This window comes from Bufo gargarizans, chromosome 3 (genome assembly GCF_014858855.1).
Source record: "Bufo gargarizans isolate SCDJY-AF-19 chromosome 3, ASM1485885v1, whole genome shotgun sequence".
NCBI classification, from domain to species: Eukaryota; Metazoa; Chordata; class Amphibia; order Anura; family Bufonidae; genus Bufo; species Bufo gargarizans.
Genome location: NC_058082.1, coordinates 92,160,638 through 92,178,815, shown reverse-complemented (window position 1 = coordinate 92,178,815; position 18,178 = coordinate 92,160,638). Strand labels below are relative to the sequence as shown.

The 18,178-nt window shown below is 44.2% G+C and overlaps 1 protein-coding gene across 1 annotated transcript in view; it reads left to right on the top strand.

The window, feature by feature from the left end:
- DDX10 (DEAD-box helicase 10) overlaps positions 1 to 18,178 on the top strand; it is a 189,500-nt gene that overhangs the window by 19,189 nt on the left and 152,133 nt on the right. The window contains 5 exon segments of the mRNA XM_044285187.1: positions 3,769 to 3,895; positions 4,563 to 4,725; positions 6,742 to 6,826; positions 15,669 to 15,770; positions 17,614 to 17,701. Coding sequence (XP_044141122.1) covers positions 3,769 to 3,895; positions 4,563 to 4,725; positions 6,742 to 6,826; positions 15,669 to 15,770; positions 17,614 to 17,701 — 565 coding nt within the window.

Genomic DNA, 18,178 nt, shown 5'->3' with positions numbered 1-18,178 from the left:
TTGCCTAATAATTCTGCACTCCCTGTAGACCTCACATCAAGCATGTACTGTTCTAGCTTTTTTATTTACTGGATTAGTGCCAGTGCCTGTTGAGTCATTATTTTACTTCCATTGATGCGTGCCACATAATAATGTGGCCCCTGTGGGGGCAAGGATACATTTTGGAGTCAAATAACTCCAGTGCATGCTATGTGAGCATGACCTGAAGCCCACAGTGTGGCACGTCAGTGATGACATGCTGTGCATGGGGCAGGGGCACCCTACGGAGGTACTGTGCTTGTGCTGATGCACTTACACATGCACTGTTGTCCGTGAATTTTTTTCAGTTCATCCTAAAACTCTGCATACTGTGTTGATCTAGAAGAGTTGGAGCATTCTGGGAAATGTAGTTATTTGACTGAGGGGAGGGGAGCACCATATGCGCTTTTTTTGAGGTGGCCTTTTTTTAGTCACACAGATGGGGAAATTTATCTAAAGTGTCGAAAGGGAAAACTGTCTTAGTTGTGCATAGCAACCAATCAGATTCAGCCTTTAAAGACTATGTACACCTTTGGGGGCATTTTTTTTCCCATTATTGCATTGTACCCATTTTGAGCTAAAAATCATTTTTTTCAATTAGTCTTTATTAAAATTATGGAACCCTTTTTTGTGTACAGAGCTGCAGGGTGGATTTGATTTAAATCAAACTGATTTAAATCCCGATTTTAAATCACTAGTCCTAGTTTTAATCCTAGTTTTCTACATAAAGACTAATTCTTGCTGGTATAACTTATAATATGCAAGTAGATGAAGATTTTTAGAATAACAACTTTTCATATTAGTTTGATTAGGTTGATTCTGCATTCATAGGTTTGTAGAAGTTAGGGTTAAGGTCTTTTTCTCAACTCTGTTCATGTTATAACATTTTTGCTGTGAAGAAGAGGCATGTGATCTCTGCTGAGTCAAATTACGTTTTGAGAACTGCATAAGTAAGCCAAGCATCTGTGATAATATCTTGTAGGCAGAGAAACTGCCTAATAATCTTACAAAAACCTCTGGAAGAGCATGACATTGTGAATGGATTAATGGAATTTATTTACCAAAAAAATTAAACATATACAGCCTTATTCTACATAATTAAAAAACGAATCTTTATTTCATGATGGAATAACCTTTGGATGGTAATATATTTTCCTCAAAGTATTTTATATAAAAAAATCTGATTTAAATAAAAAAACTATTTATTTATTTATATTTTTTTATTTAAAAATAAAATAAAAAAAATCATTGTTTTTTTTATCCACCCTGCAGAGCGGAGATGCTGAAGTAGCAGCCTGTGGATTTTCTGTCTTTTCCGTCACCTGGGGAGCAGACGGGCTCCTTATCTCTGCTCTTTGACCTTATAAACACTCATTATAGCTCAGTTCTTATCTTACTGATAATGATGTGGCTTAAATCAGTGTTTTTGATGTCTTAGTAGTTTAGAGATTAGGTGATTAGATGACCAGCACATAGTGAAAGTACCAATTACACAACTTGAAAAACAGTTAACCCTTTGTGACAGAGAAGCTCAATATTTTTAATAAAGGCCAATTGAAAATTTGTAGCCAAAAAAGAGTAACATGCAATCGTAAAACAAAAATTACCTCCAAAGGTGTACATAGCCTTTAACTTTCCAAAGGAGCCCTGAAAAATAAAAGATGGGATCTGATTGGTTGCCATGGGCATGTAAGGCTACTTTCACACTGCCGCACAGACTGATCCGCACCGATAATACAACCGCATGCATCTGTTCAGAACGGATCCGTTTGTATTATCTTTAACATTGCCAAAACTGATCCGTCTTGAACACCATTAAAAGTCAATAGAGGACGAATCCGTTTTCTATTGTGTCAGTGAAGACGGATCCGTTTGGCTCAATTTCGTCAGACGGACACCAAAACGCTGCAGGCAGCCTCCAGAGTGGAATAGAGACGGAACGGAGGCAAACTGATGTATTTAGAATGCATTAGGGCAAAACTGATCCGTTTTGGACCGCTTGAGAGCCCTGAACGGATCTCGCAAACGGAAAGCAAAAACGCAAAAGTAGCCTAAGCCAGTTTTCCTTTCCTTTCCTCCGGGGTAAAAAAAATGGCACTACAAAAAAGCCGGTGTGTACCGTGTTTGCTATTTCCCGTAGACTTCCATACAACATCTACAGCTGGTGTTCTGTTACACCACTGCAAAAATGGCAGCAGAACAAAAGACGCATCAAACAGCTACAAAAGCACAAACCCCCCCTCAAAACCTGTGTGTGAACCCACCTAAAGAAGATGAAGGAAACAGATGAAGCGTAGACGAGTGCAGATGGAGAGGATCGTTTCGGCTCTGTTCGAGGTGGAATCCAGTGAGCGCTTTTCATGGTGGTCGGTGGTCGTAGCTTAGGTTTAGTGCAGGGCGGGGTAGATAGGCTTCATTGGGCTGCATTTACCGCTGGCGTGATGGATGGGGTTTGTATTACGCGGTTCCTTCATTAATGTGGTCATATTTTAAGTTTTAAGAAATAGTGCGCAGCTGTCGGAGCGCTTCCCTCTGCCGCCGTTATCTTGTCTTGCACAGCTCGAGATGGAACACTTAATTGACACAGTAATGTGGAGTGTATTTTCAGGACTTCTAATAAATTAAATACTGCGGCAATTAATTAAAATGAGCAATTACGCCCTCCAACTAGCAATTACCAGACTGTGAGATGAAACCGCTGGGTATGCTCATCGTGCTGCTCATAGATCCCTGCTGGAAAAAGAGACCTGCTGTGTGCGCGCAGCCCTTGAGCCTAACCCTTGTGGAACTAGAAGTCCCAGCACACCCTGTTAGTCTCTCACTGGTGCTTCTGGAAACATTATGATGTCTGTAGGACCTTCAAGTATTCCCAGGCACACCGTAAATGCCTGATAGTTGTGGGTCTTGGTCTGGCCCTTGGGACCCTCACCTATCAGGAGAACAGGGCCCCCGTGACCCGTGTTTGCAGCTCCTATAGAGATGTTTAACATGGCAGTACCTTTTTTAAGGGGCATTTCCTCACAGATGTAAAATGTCAGGCAATTGCTGACATGGACTTTTTTTTTTTTTCTTCTGATTTCTTGACCCTCTTTGCTACCCTGGAGCAGTGCTGCGGCTTCCATCTCCAGCGCATACGCAGTGGATGGAGACGTGTACTCTGATGTCTATTTCCGACACTAGAGTCGCTGCAAAACTGATGATCAGTGGAGTCTCAGGAGTCGGACCCCCACCGATCTGATATTGATGACCCATCCCAAGGATTCCTCATCAATACCGCAGTCCCAGAAAACACTTTTAATGTTAACCCCGTCCGTAATTCCGTATAAAAAGTTGTTACGTTCAGATTATTTTCCTTATCCTAAATTACAGCCTGTCGTCTTGTTTTGAGCTGCATTTACAATGGACAGACTTCAGAGCTGTGATCTCCCAGCATTCCTTGCTCACTCGATGTGTTCACAGTTCTTGTTTTGCTTTTAAAATAATCTCCTGCATTGCCATCTGACCTGTATTTGTTGGCAAGCTTGCTGACTGTTTCCAGTAGCACTCGGCATATTTGTGACTCTAATGCTGGACTGTATTCCAGGGTGCGGCTAGGTATTGTATCCTTGTGAAAAGAAAGTGTGTAAATTCCATGTATGTATAACCAGGGGTAGATCTAATCAACTTGCCCATCTTTACCTAGGTATTCTCAACCCATCTCGCATGTCTTTTATGTCCACTCTTACCTCTCGTGTCCCGCGTCTTTTTCAGCACCCCTGCAACGCTGGAGCAGAACTATGTGGTCTGTGATCTCCCCCAGAAGATAAATCTCTTGTTCTCATTCGTGAGGAACCACCTGAAGAAGAAGAGCATAGTCTTCTTTTCCAGCTGTAAAGAGGTAAGGTCATGGTAGTCAGCTGGTAGATTATGGAGGCGCTGTTCCAAAAGGGTAGGGACTTCGATACACCTTACACAGTACAGGGCCGTCCACCGAACACTCGTTCTGCACTGGGCCGGACTACAGTAACCGATGGAAGAGAGCAGCACCATGTTTGGTCAGAGCAGTGGGATTTTGAGGGTCTCGGCTATTTCATCAGCCCATTTTATATGTAGTCTTCTCATCGCATCCTACTCCTTCTATCTTAATCAAGAATGAGCAGCAGTGCGCGTCTTATCCTGATGCAGTAGATTTATAGTGTAGTCTTTAGTTTCCTCCTCTTATAATGAAGTACGTTGTAGAATATGCATTGAACAACATCTTCTAATAATGAGGCATCTTCTGCAGTGACTCAGAAGGTCCTGTTCGGGGGTATATCTAGAGTAGGTTCAGAGGTAGCAGTCACACCTAGAAGTTAGGCAGCGGCCTTCTCAAACAGCGGCTCGGCGGGGGTCCCGAGTGTCGGACCCCCGCCGATCAGAAGCTGATGATCTATCCTATCAGTTTAAACAAAGTGCAGAACCCCTTTGAGGATCCATGAATCTCGTTCAGGTCTTGTCATGACCTCTGGTTGGGCCAAGATTGTCCATACGAATGAGGCCTTGATGTAATTCCCTTTCTTCATTAGGTGCAGTACCTGTTCCGAACTTTCTGCAGATTGAGGCCAGGTATCCCTATATTGGCCCTACATGGCAAACAGCAGCAAATGAAGAGAATGGAAGTCTATACTGACTTTGTGAGGAAAAAGGCGGCAGTGCTCTTCGCCACTGACATTGCAGCTCGAGGGCTAGGTATGTATTGAGGTATCATGGCCTCCGTGTCAGTTATTGAAATAATGCCCTATAAATAACTTAGATATTCTATCACAGTCGTCTGCAACCTGTAGCTCTCCAGCTGTTGCAAAACTACAACTCCCAGCATGTTGTTCTTGACAGTAGCATGTTATTCTTGGAGCTGTCATTTTGCAGCAGTGGGTTGGAGACCGCGGAGTATAAATGTATAGCCTTTCTGACAATTGATAAATAGTGTGCGGTCATCAAGCAGTTGTCAGGTTTAGAACACACCTTTTTAAATCCTCTATTTGGGATTCTGAGTTAATAGACCAGGGTCCACTAATCGGAAGCCTCATCTACTAGCCATAGCAGAGCGGGACTACAGAATGTGAGGACTTGTCCTAGCCTACATTACACAGACAGCCGGTTTAGATGGGCTCTGTGTAATACTGCACTTCCCCTCTGGTGACGCTGCAAGGAATGTTAACACTTTCTGCTCGGGTCGCCCACAGATATCACATGGGGGTCTCAGCAGTAGGACATTTGTGATCAGCTTTTTGTCTGAAGACCCCTTACTTATGGCGGGCCTACGGCCACACCACCCTGAACACGCCCCATCTCGACTTATGGTGGTCACTTCCATAAAAGTGAATAGAGAGCACTGTGTGGCCCCATCTTTATTCATGTCCTCCAGGACCCAGTGGCTGAGGCTGTCTTACCAGCAGGTATGGGGGTTGGGGACCCCATACTCCATATAGGTGCCAGTTCCAGGGATGGAACCAGATATTTAAAGGGGTTGTCTCACTTCAGCAAAAGGCATTTATCATGTAGAGAAAGTTAATAAGAGGCACTAATGTTCTGTGATTGTCCATATTGTCTCCTGGCTTGGTTCATTTTTCCATCACATTGTACACCGCATGTATACAGGAGTCATGACCACACAGCAATCCAGCATTAGTGGTCGTGCTTGCACACTATAGAAAAAAGTGCGGGCTTATGCGCACTCCCGCGCTCAGCCATCAGAGTGGCCTGTGCTTTTTCCTCTAGTGTGCAAGCACGACCACCACTGCTGAATTGCAGGTTGGTCATAACCAGTGAGTGCTTGCAGCTTACCAAGCACAGCGCTGTCCATTCTATAGTGGCTGTGCTTGGTATTGCATAGCGGGCCCATTTGGACTGAACCGCACCTGGGCCACGTGACTGGTGAATGGTGACACCACTGGCCTAGGTGAATGAATGGTGACACGGAGTGCCGAGGTGTCTTCAAACAGCTGATTGGCAGGAGTGCCGGGAGTCAGACCTGCTGCCGATCTGATATGACCTATCCTGAGGATAGGCCATCAATATCAAATTCCCGGAAACCTATTTAACATGTGAGTTTCCAAGTAACTTTACGATAACTGAAAATCAGCGCGTCTGTCATTGTGCTCTGCTGCCCTCGGAGCGGACAACATGAGGAACCTGATAGGATCACTTTAAAGCGACCCTTCAGTCTAAACCTAAAATTTGACAGTACATCACACACGTATAGTCGCCATACCTGCTGCCTGGTCCCCTTTCTGATTCCTTTCAAGGTGGCTGCCACCATCTCGGACTTCTCCATGTCCCCCTCCACTGCTCTTGTATGACTGCATGGGGGAAGTCTGAGCGTGTGGCCCCGGCCCCTCCAGCACGGGGACCAGAATAGAGGCAGCAGGGGAAGAGCGGTGACTCCAGGTATGTTGACTATTCATGTCTCATAGTCAAATGTTAGGTCTGGAACAGGGTCACACATCTTGGCCCTGTGATTATTAGTTATCACATGGAGGGGAACCTGGAGAACGCTGATCATCAGCGCACCGGTGGGGCGGGGTTGATGGAGACCTTCAGTATATACAGTAGTTGGACAGTGTTATAATACATTGCTCGTCATGTACTGCCTCGATATTGCTGTCAAAAACTTGGCCTGTCTTCTATACCAGTATAGGCTCCGTCACCAGAATCGCTGCCTTATGCAATAAGTCTTATGTGTTGTATGTCATTGTTTACCCTTAGATTTCCCAGCAGTGAACTGGGTGCTGCAGCTGGACTGCCCTGAGGATGCGAACACCTACATACACAGGGTTGGCAGAACGGCCAGGTAACGTTTACTGTTTTATTAAGATACAGCTTGATTTGTGGTCTGAAAAATTATCAAATAGATTTGTAAGAATCCATTCATTCATCAAACGGAGTTCTTGAGCTTGCGAGCAGCTGTCCCCACTGCTCAAGAGGCTCCCCCCTCCTTGGTTGACAATCCCAGACATCTCGCCCGGACCAGTCAATCGCGTGCCCATGCTGCTTCTCCGAGTAGCAGAGAAAGCACAGTGGCTCTGCTGCTACCACCGGATCAGCAACTGCACCACTACACCACCTGGTAGCAGCAGCACAGTCCTGCGCTTGCGCTGCTACCCAGAGCGAGTGCATGGATAGTCAGGGCTGAACAAGATGTCCAGCTCTATCCGTCAAGGAAGATGAGGGGAGCCTCTTGAGCAGCGGAAGCAAAATTCTCTCAATCTGTATTTATAGCCATAAAAGTATGCTAAAAATGTCAAACCTGGGTCTGGTCTTAAAGGTAATTGGATCGCAATCCTGAGCTGCATTTACAAATCTGAAGACTTCACAGCTGTACTCTCCCAGCATTCCTTGCTGTCTCAATGTGTGCTTGTTCCAGTGAAGACTATTAGTGATGAGTGAAGTGAGATTCAGATGCTTCGCTCAAAACTTTGGATTAATACTGTATGGAGATCCATCTCCGTACAGTATTAAAATGTATGGGCTCTGATGAGCCGGAGTCGCGAGTGACTTTGTTGAATAACTTTGGTTCCAAGGTACTAGTCAGAGTTCGGTTTCAAATTTTAAAGTGGTTTTTGTGCTCCTGTCTTTGTTTTTGTTATATTATTTTTCCACTTTAAAGCCTATGTACACCTTTGGGGGCATATTTTTTTTATTTTATTATTCCATTATACTTATTTTGAGTTAAAAATATTTTTTTTAAATTGGTCTTGGAATATGGAATCCTTTTTTCTGTACAGAGCTGAGATGCTCTACTAGCAGACGGACTCCTGCTCTCATTATAAACACCCATTATAGCTCAGGTCTTATCTTACTGATAATAATGTGGCTTAAATAAGTGTTAATGACTAGGTATGAGCAAATCGACTTCGGAAGAAACATCCGTAGTTGATTCACATGAAACTTTGTTTCAATACTGTACGGAGCGACCGCTTCGTACAGTATTAGAATGTATTGGCTCTGATGAGCCGAAGTTATTACTTCGCGAAGTCTTGCGAGACTTCACATAAATACTTCAGAAAATAATTTAGGGTCCATTCACACGTCCGTAAGTGTTTCGCGGATCCGCACATCGCTGGCACTATAATAGAAAATGCCTAATCTTGCGGACAAGAATAGGACATGTTCTATTTTTTCGTGGAAACGGAAGCAAGGATGAGGAAGTGCGGATCCGCAAATGCTGATGCGGACAGCACATTCGGGCCCTATTGAAAATGAATGGGTCTGCACCTGTTCCACAAAATTGCAGAACGGATGCGGACCCATTTTGCGGACGTGTGAATGGACCCTTATACTGTAAAAAAACATTTCCTGAACTCTGGGTTGGTTCCAAGGATCCGACTATATTGTTTGTTGTCTGTTACCATAGAGACGCTTAGATTTGCACAGGAGCTGTAGGAACAAAACAATAGAAAACCTTTAATAAAAAATATTACAAAGCAAATGTGTCTAACTATGGAGAGAACCAAGCCTGTCCTTCATATGAATGCTCTTTTATTAGCCCTTTTTTTCATTGTCTTTTTCTGAACCAGAAAGACAACTCGTGGATATATAGGGCTCATGTATATAACTAGTGGAAAATTACCATTCTCCCGATGCGATTACAGCTCGGGTGCCTCGCCTCCTCGCCGTCACTAGAGGGCAGTAAAGGCTAAATTAGTAAATTTCCTCTGAAGCCTATTGTCATTTGATCACTGCGTCCAGCTGGAAAATGCCGGTGTCGTCACAGTGTAACGTTTCTGTTGGTAGCTGCGGCTCCTGAGAACGGTTTGCATTGTGTTGGATGTTCCTGTCCCTCTTGTATGTAATTCAGTGCAGATAAAGCCAGATATATAATCACCGTTAGAAGATTATAGTGTTTGATACCAGGTCCGGGGGCCTGCAGGCACAGTGGTGCATTATACTTAAACCTGGCATTCGTCTCAATAACTCGCTGTTTGTCCTCGTTAGGTACACGACTATGTAATATCGCTAGTAATGTAAGGAAAGTTATGTGCTCGGTCCTTGCCCCCAATTCTCCATAGCCTGCATTCACATGTAGTTCTCTTCTGTCCTCTACACAGACCCATGCGGTCGGTCAGAGGTGGATTTTCCATAGACCCTACAGGGAAATTTCCCGGTGGGCTGATGCCTAGGAAGGCCACCCAAGCTCTCCTCCCGGGAGCCAGTCGGGCACGTAATGATCTGATTCTCTCCTGCGCACCTGTTCAGCAGCCGCAGCTGCCCTCCTGAATTCAACTGTATCGGCATCTTCAGGACAGCAATACAGTTCAATACTGTGGCACAGGTGGCGGTATTTTGTGCTGCTCTGTAGTATTTGGTTCAGCTGGGGCGGTATATTGCTCTGCACTAGGGTACTGCTGGCCCTGCCTACTTCTTTTGCCCCTGACTAATCATGTTGCCTTGCCTTCTGTCACTTTGGACCCTCCTGCAACATGGGGCCACTTTTATGTTTTTTCCCAGGGCCACTTTTAGTTTCCAGTCCGCCCTGCGGTTTGTGCTTTTGAGGCATTACATTCTCTGGACCCACAATTTCTGGAGTCAGAAAAAAGGGGGGAAAGATATTGTTCTAACTTGTAAAATCGGAGGTAAAGTATGGGTCCATAAATCTCTGTCCCAATTTCTGTTTCAGTTGTCCCTCAGTCTGCAAAATCTGTCTAAACTGTTCAGTGACTTATAAACTGGACAGGACCTTTTTATAAAGTTTTTTTTTTCCCCTTCATAGCAGTGTAAGTCCGCATTCTGATCTGTCGAGCTGCTCCGGTTGCCTGATCCAGCCCTCGGCCGGACCAAAAACCTCTGCATGCAATGTCTGGCTGAAAACCAGGATTTATGCCAGAAAGCTGCCGGATCACCGCTGGATCCCGTTATAAGGGTGCAGCTGACACCGGAAACTGTACAGAAGATGTGAAGGCGATCCTCTTATTTATCTAATGCAGCTTAGACAACAGGATATTTCTAATGAAAACTATAGTGTGTGTACAGCTCCTGTGCAGACCTAGGAGTCTCCTCTGCTTCAGACCTTGTGTTATCTGATCCTGTTCTTTGTGTGTGTGTGTGTATAGATAGAGAGAGATAGATAGATCTATCTATCTAATATATAGTGTTTGCGCTATATAAGATCAGATAACTGGTACATACTTTTGCTATAGGGCCTCATGAATTTAGGAGTCTCCTATAGCCTGTAGATATTTCAACATCTATCATCGCAGCACAGAGGATTTGAGAGAACGAACTTCATGAAATATTCAATCAATATGACTAATCAGGCTTTCTAGTAAAGATGATGGGAGTTATCTGCTCCGTGTTGTGGCGTGTCACCACTCGCTGGCCGCATTCTGTGATTTGTCCACCGTTTCTGCAGCCTCCAGGCATAGCATGCGGCCTCTTGTTACAAGCAGACGAGGAGAGCCGGTCACTGGCCGCGGTAGAGCTCCTAATTATGGGGATGCTCGGGTTCCGGTTGTCACTGCAGGATCAAGAGAAGGAAATCTTGGTCATGCACCTAGGAATTGCTCTGGTGAAGCCGCTTGCTGGAGTAAAACTCATTTTTTTTTCTTGTTTAAATGGGCCTTTTTTTTATCAGGGATTTATTTTTTTACTCTTAACATTCAGAGAAAACAGTTTTTCAGTTGTTGTACATTTTTATTTCGACAGTACTCTACTATTAAAAATCGCATCCCAAATTATGGCCCCATGTAGACCTCCAATTCAGATAGGTAATTCATTCTGCTGCTGTGAGGGGGAGATTTTATCTTCTAGTATAATAGTCAATTGTAGAATTGGGATAACAGCATCTTAGCTCTATAGTTCTCTTGGTAGGCCTAGATACTGCAAAAAAGTCCAAATGGAGTAAAATCAATGGTTCTTTATTTCTTCATGTAAACAAGTAATCCCCCTGCATCGGGTCGTCTTCATGGGTTCATAGTATAAAGTATTCGGATACAGGCATGTCACTGCTTTTTAAGCAAAAAGGGGAGAATGAAATTAATTGAAAATGTTAAGGCCTGCAGTGCAGGTGTAGGGTACAATGTAGATAATATTAACTCTTGATGTGCATGCCTGTGGCTGAAGACTGACTTGTACGAAAAAATATATATGAGTAAATAATGTAATATAATGACACGATGTAAAATAATGCAGGAATGAGAAGCATCTGTATTAATAATGTCATAAAATATCTATGATAATTCATTCCATAAGGGTGAGCAGTGTTTAAGGTAAAAATCCAGAAAGCTTCTCTCTCCAGTAATCATTTTTTTGAAACTACCCCCTGGCTTGTATAATTTTACTTTTTCTATACCAATTAAACTGAGGGACGCAACCTTACTGTTATGTTGTTCCAAAAAGTGTTCAGATCAGACCCCAAGCTCCATCGGACCTCAGGTCATACCTCAATTCCTCCTCAGATAAGACCCCCAAGCTCCATCAGAACTCGGATCAGACCTCAGATAACAACCCCATGTGCCATTAAAAAAAAAAACGTAACCACTCCTGCTCTGGACTGGGCTGACGCACCCCACTTCCTAGCCTTCCGCAGGCCCTGCACTGTGACCTGTTACACAGCGTCAAGACATAGTGCGCGCCTACATCCACTATGTCTTGACGCTGTATGCAGTCAGGACACGCGCACTGCGGTGTGCGGAAGATGACCAGGGGCAGGCGAGTACAGCTAGCACAGCGCTTCACTCACTGTTCCCTACTCCTCCTGCATGCTGATGCATTTGCACTATAAGATGCACTGTGATTTTCCCTCGCACTCCTAATTTTTTTTTTTTGGTGGGGTGCATATTATAGTCCAAAGAATAAGGTCGTTTCTGATTTACATATTTATTTTTATTTTTTATATATTGTCACTGGGGGAGATTTATCAAGACGGGTGTGAGGGAAAAGCTAGTCTAATTGCTATAGCAACCAATCTGACATTTTTTCAGAGCTGTTTTAGAAAATGAAAAGATCAATCTGGTTGCTCTGGGCAGTTTTCCTTTGCACCTATGTCTTTTAATTTATTAACCTTTTTTAATACCTCTGCTTACTGTAGAATGGGTTGATTTATTTTTTCTTTGGGCGTTTGCGACCAATTGGATGTTATGAAAGAGCACTGGTAGTGTTGTTGTTTCATTTTTGCGCCTGATGAACATTGCGAATGGTTGTATCCGTGTTTGTCATACTATCAGCCAAATGCACTGCTGTATGGTCATCTACCTGACAGTCTTTCAGTCTTTGGGTTCATTGGGAACCCCACCTTTCTCAGGAACATAGATCTCTGGCCACCACCTCCAGGCGGAGAATGACTCACGTCCGCGGCTCTCTTCATTCACTTCTATGGGGGTCACAGAAACAGCTGAGCGCGCTGAAAGCTACGTCTAGGGGCGATTATGCCGCAAAACCTGGATCCACTAGCATTGTACTGTGATTTGGCGCAGAAGTCGATCTATTGACTACTATAGGGAGAGTGTTGTGTGCAGTAATCACTGGGAGGAGGAGGAGGTGCGCATTCCCCGCCACCTCTGTTACCTGTGCTCTCTGCCTCCATATTTATTAAAGAGATGTTACCTTTCATTGTGATGATGGTGAGATGACTGCTGACCCTGCCCATTGTGTACATAGTACTAGCTGAAAAGAAATCTTTACAAAACCGGAAATGTTGACCTGCAATAGTCAGCATGAATGGAAAAAACTTTTTTTTCCAAAACATATTTATTAATTAACATTACAGCAGTACAGTGGTACCCTTAGGGGGCATTCACGCAACCATATTTTTGATCTTTTCCAATGGGGCAGCACCGTGTCCTATCCACATCTGTGTCTCCATTCCATGGCCCACAAATAAAATAGAACATGTCATATTTTCCTTTTTGCGTATAAGAATAGGCTTTGTTAGAAAAGGGTAGGACGTGCTGAGCCGCAAAATGCAGAACACATGCGGCCGGTATCTGGAGTGCAAAACGCATGCTGTCGTGGGAATGCCTCTTTTTGGTAAGAATACATACGGTAGTAAAGGGGTACTCTGGTTATATCACGTTATCCCTTATCCACAGGATAGGAGATAGCGGAGATCAGTGGGGGTCCAACTGCAGGGACCCCAACTGATTCGGAGAACAGGACCCCACGCCCTGTTGGTCTCCTGAAACGGAGCGTAAGCGCACTGCCGCTCCAGTCATCTTTATGGAACTGCCAAAGCGAAGCAGAGAACAGCGCTTGGCTATTTTCTGCAGTCCCATAGAGAGGCATGGCGCTCCAGTGCCCACGTTGGACTGGCCGCTCCACTCATTTTGTGGCCCCGCGAGGTACAGAGACCATTTCTTTTCAACCATCTCCTAGTTATCTCCCATCCTGTGGATAGGGGATCTCAGGATATAATTGGAGTACTCCTTTCAAGGCATTGATAGAATGATAAAAACAAAAAAAAATGAAATTACCTCTAAAATGTTCTCATCTTTCATTTCTGGGCCATGATGCGTCATCCACTCGTCTCCGAGCCCGGGCAAAGCTCCATCCCCTCTCACAATAGAAATTAGAATCAATCAGAACGCAAGTCAAGTTTAAAGAAAAGTCTTTTTGCCCGTATCCTCTGGTTGTGCACACGCTGTAATGTTCCTGAAATGTCAATTATGGCCACAAAGGATAATTATGAAGCAGATGCAGAACACAAACACCATAATTAAAGAGGAGAGGGAACTATGAATGTCATTGGTAAATGACGTGCGCGCGTTGTCCGTTATATAACGTCCTGTGATGTGTAAATGAGTGGCCGGGAACCAGTGGACTGGGCTTGGGATTATACTGGTGTTGTAGAGGCCGTCTTACCTCCCAACATGCCTTTAAATGAAAATTCTGGATTATCTTCTTTTTGGGAATCTGCAATGTGCCTTTCATCTGTTATTCCTCCTGGAAATATATGAATAAATTGACCCAGTCAGTGGTTCATGTCTCTACCATCTGACTTATTTTCCCCCCCCCCTTCCAATCACTGCAGTTTATTTCAGTGTGTAAAAGGACACGCCCTTGTGACGGAGCCAGTGATAACACTTTCAGGAGGAATAACAGAGGCGCGGCAGTGTAGAGTTTTTACAAATGGACGACAGGGGCCCGTTTAAGGGGTTATTTCGGCACAATTAAAATGCTGTTCTATGACCTGTAAGTGGTTAGTTTTTAGGGAATTTCTAACAGGATTTTGTTTTATTAATTGATTTTGTTGTTTTACTACCAAAATAGACCCCCAAAGTCCTGTAGCCATGTATGCGGTGTACGGATCCTGACAATACGCATCGAAGTGAGCACCGTACTGGAGGAAGGAAACGTCACTGCTCCGGCCTGTGCTCGCTCTGCATTGCACCGCGCAGTACACCCTGCTCCGCTGTGCTATGCCAGGCTTTAGCTGGGCAGAAGACTGACAGGCAGTAGCTCTGCACAGCACGTCGCTGCTCCGGCCTGTGCCTGGCATAGCACATCGGTGCAGGGTATACTGCAGAGCGAGCACAGGCCGGAGCAGTGATGCGTCGTCCCGCTACCGAAGCCTGAACTTTGGGGCCTGTTTTGCTAGTAAAACCATTAAATCAATTAATAAAATTATATAACAAAAATGATTTTAGGGCATTTGTAACCGTTTTAAAGCGAATCTGTCCTCAGATAACTTATTATAAATCCAACTTACATGCAAGAGGCGCACTCGTCAGTGCTTTGTAATGGCCCCATTGTGTAGAAACCGCCCTCGATGCTCCTGAGGCTCCGCCTCTTTCCTTGCTGCGACCCCACCACCCGGTGGTCTCCATTCCGAATGTGCTGCCACAAGACTTCAGGGCCAGGCGTGAGTACATATATATATATATATATATATATATATATATATATAAGTTTAGGTGCACTTTAGCCATTTGCAGGCCAGTAAACTGTCTTATACTTACCTCATTCATTTCTTTGTCGTTATCTGCTGATCTTCTGGCTGTTCCCTGGCGCTCCTGCTGTGCCCCTCTTCCTGCACCTGTTCTTGACATAGCAGGAAATGGCTGGGAATGGCGCTCAGCCAATCACTGGCTGCAGCGATGACCTCCCTCAACCAGTGATTGGCTGAGCGCCATTCCCAGCCATTTCCTGCTATGTCAAGAACAGGTGCAGGAAGAGGGGCACAGCAGGAGCCAGGGCACCTCCAGAACAGCAGCAGCAGGGTGAGTATAAGACTTTTTTTTTTTTTTTTTGGTATCCATTTTTAGGCCATGGATCAGTGTTGTGACTGTGCTGGAATACCCCTTTAAGTCCAAGCTCTTTTTCTGTGATTTCCCGCTGCCAGGGCTGCTGCATTTGACCACTGCTCATTGTTCTAAGACTACATGCACACGACCGTATGTGTTTTGTGGTCCGCAAATTGCATATCCGCAAAAAAATAAATAAAAAATGATCCTTTGTAACAATGCCTATCCTTGTCTGAAAAATGGACAATAATAGGACATGGTCTATTTTTTTGCGGGGCTACGGAGCAGACATACTGATTGAAATGAATAGGTCCGCATCCTATCCGCAAAAAAATAATAAAAGGAACGGACACGGAAACAAAATATGTTGGTGTGCATGAGGCCTTACAGCATGAATACTTTTGATGATGTCAATGTCTGCTCTGTGTCCTCACTTAGTTTTTTTTCTGTTCTCAGATACAAGGAGGGAGGAGAGGCTTTGCTGGTGTTGCTGCCCTCTGAAGTCAATGGGATGGTGCGACAGCTGAACGAGAAAAAGGTTCCAGTCAATCAGATCAAGTACGTGCTGCTGGGATCAATGAGGAATTTTCTGTTTAAAGGCAACCGATCGGTAGATTGATGCTGCTTACGTATTGCAATCTGTGAAGCCGATGCCCACAGCGGTGTTTGTAATGCGCAGGCGCCGGACAGAATTTCCTGGAGGGGGATGAATAACATCCCAGGGAGAGGAGAAGGGGGTTAGAGAGGAGCTATGTCCATCTAGTGCAGGCATGGGGAGAATCGTCTGCTCAGCCACCCCCTACTGGTGTCGATGGAGGTCCGACAAGTCAGCTGTTTTCAGCATGTGGCCAAAAATCTAAAGGGCTCGTCCCATGAAAAATATATTTTAAAATGTTCACACCAGCACCTAAATCTTAATACTTTTGTGATTACATGTAATTAAAGATTTTGTGTGTAGCCAGTGAGCTGTTCAATAAAATCTCTCCGTATAGCGCCACCTGCTGTCTGCTCTTTTTCTAAATTCTCTGTCCAGCTCCCTGAGGTTGACACACATGCTCAGTTCCATCCTTCAGCTGCAGCAGAAAGGACACGTCCCCTGAGCTGCCAGTCGGAAATAAATTGCAGCAATGAATGTGGAAATCTCTGGATCCATGTGAGGTGCAGGGCTGGTTCTTAGAGTTTATTAGAGATTTTCATGCGCTAGGATATCAGATTTTTGTGTTTTTACATAACCCCTTTAAGTGAATACGAGCTGAGCTACAGTACTTCGGCACGGCCACTTCTGCTTCTGGCTCCATCCTGTGTGCTTTCCTTCACTTCCGGGGTCCCCGTTCTCTAGATGGAATATGCTAGTGATATGCCATCCATGTCCGAGACGGGTCAACCCCTTTGAGGCTGAATTAAGATAAATGTATTGTATCTTCTTTACGTCCAATACTTCTATCATTTAAAGGGGTATTCTGCTAAACTGAAATTTAAAAAAAAATTGCATTATGGCTGCAAGCTGTGACCCATCCAGAACCCGTACCTACACATATAACCTGAGCTTCAGTTTACCTTGCAATCCATTTGTCTATCTCCTGTGTGGGGCCTGCAACACACTGAGAGCATCATGGCGCCTATTCTTCTTTCACAAGACTACAATCCCCACAATCCCTAGCTTTCCTGCTGTGAGTGTTGATGTTTTCTGATTGGCTGCCTGATATCACAGCCCAGTCACGCCCCCTCTTCTCAGTAATCACCAGCACACTGACACGCCCTTTGTTTCACAACACAATTAGCTAGAGAGTGGATAGTAACACACTGAGCATGCTCGACCTCACAAAGGCTCAGAACTACAGGTCAATGCCATGGTAATTTATGAGGAAACGCAGGGGGTGGCAGAGGAGAAAAATTACTTTTATAACCACTGAACGGTAAATATGTGAAATTTACATTATATTGGGTAATTATTGATGATGAATTAGTCTAAAACAGAAGTTATATTTATGGTAACCGGAATACCCCTTTAAATGGAAATACTTGGAGAAAGCACCAATCCATACATAAGAAAGATGTTCTGTATAAACCTAGTAAAATAAATGTCTGCAGTGATGATACCAGTCCCCGGGTTATAGCCCCCATCATCCATTACTTCAAGTACTCGGTAACAGATTAAAATGCTAATTGGCATTAATGGCTGCCTATTACAAGGGATTTTATAGTTATTATTCGTCCGTATTATTAAAACCAAAGAGATTTTTTCCCTTCAATTATTAAAATTTAAAACCCGGTAATAAGCTAAAAGCAGATCACACATTATCCACTAATTGGAAAACAAATTAAAAGTAAATTGGACTGAACAGCTGTATTGTGCTAGACGTCCTATTTATTAGAGTCCATTTCTTTGTCCCCTCTCTAGAATTAACCCCGAAAAGCTCCTCGATGTTCAAGGGCGACTGGAGGCGTTCTTGGCCCAGGAGCAGGAGATGAAAGAACGCGCTCAGAGGGTAAGTACGTCAGGGCTGAGGTAAGTCTCTGCCGTCAGAAAGTCGTAGAATAATTAAGAGGGCTCTATATTCTAAGTGGTCGCAAACGTGGGAAATATGCAAATGAGCATTCGTGTTTGAGTTCATTATGTTAAAGGGGTATTCCGGCAGTTGCCAGTGATGGTATTCTGCTGGAATATGGCGCCATGTCTCTGCACGGAGCAGCTCCAGTCCAGGTGAATGGGGCAGAGTCTGGACTGCCATAGCGCGGCAGATGGAAGGGGGGGGGGGGGGGGGGGCAGTTTTTGCTTAAAAATCAACTAGCAGAATTTGGATGCAATTTTTTTTTTTCTTATATATTTGTCTAATGGGGGAACTGTTGTGTTGATTATATTATTTGGAAAGAATTACAATTTCAGTAACAATGGCTAAAAATTACTCTGGAAGAAAAGTGATATTTTGGAAGTATGATGGGCAGTGTAGTTTCAGATTGTGGGT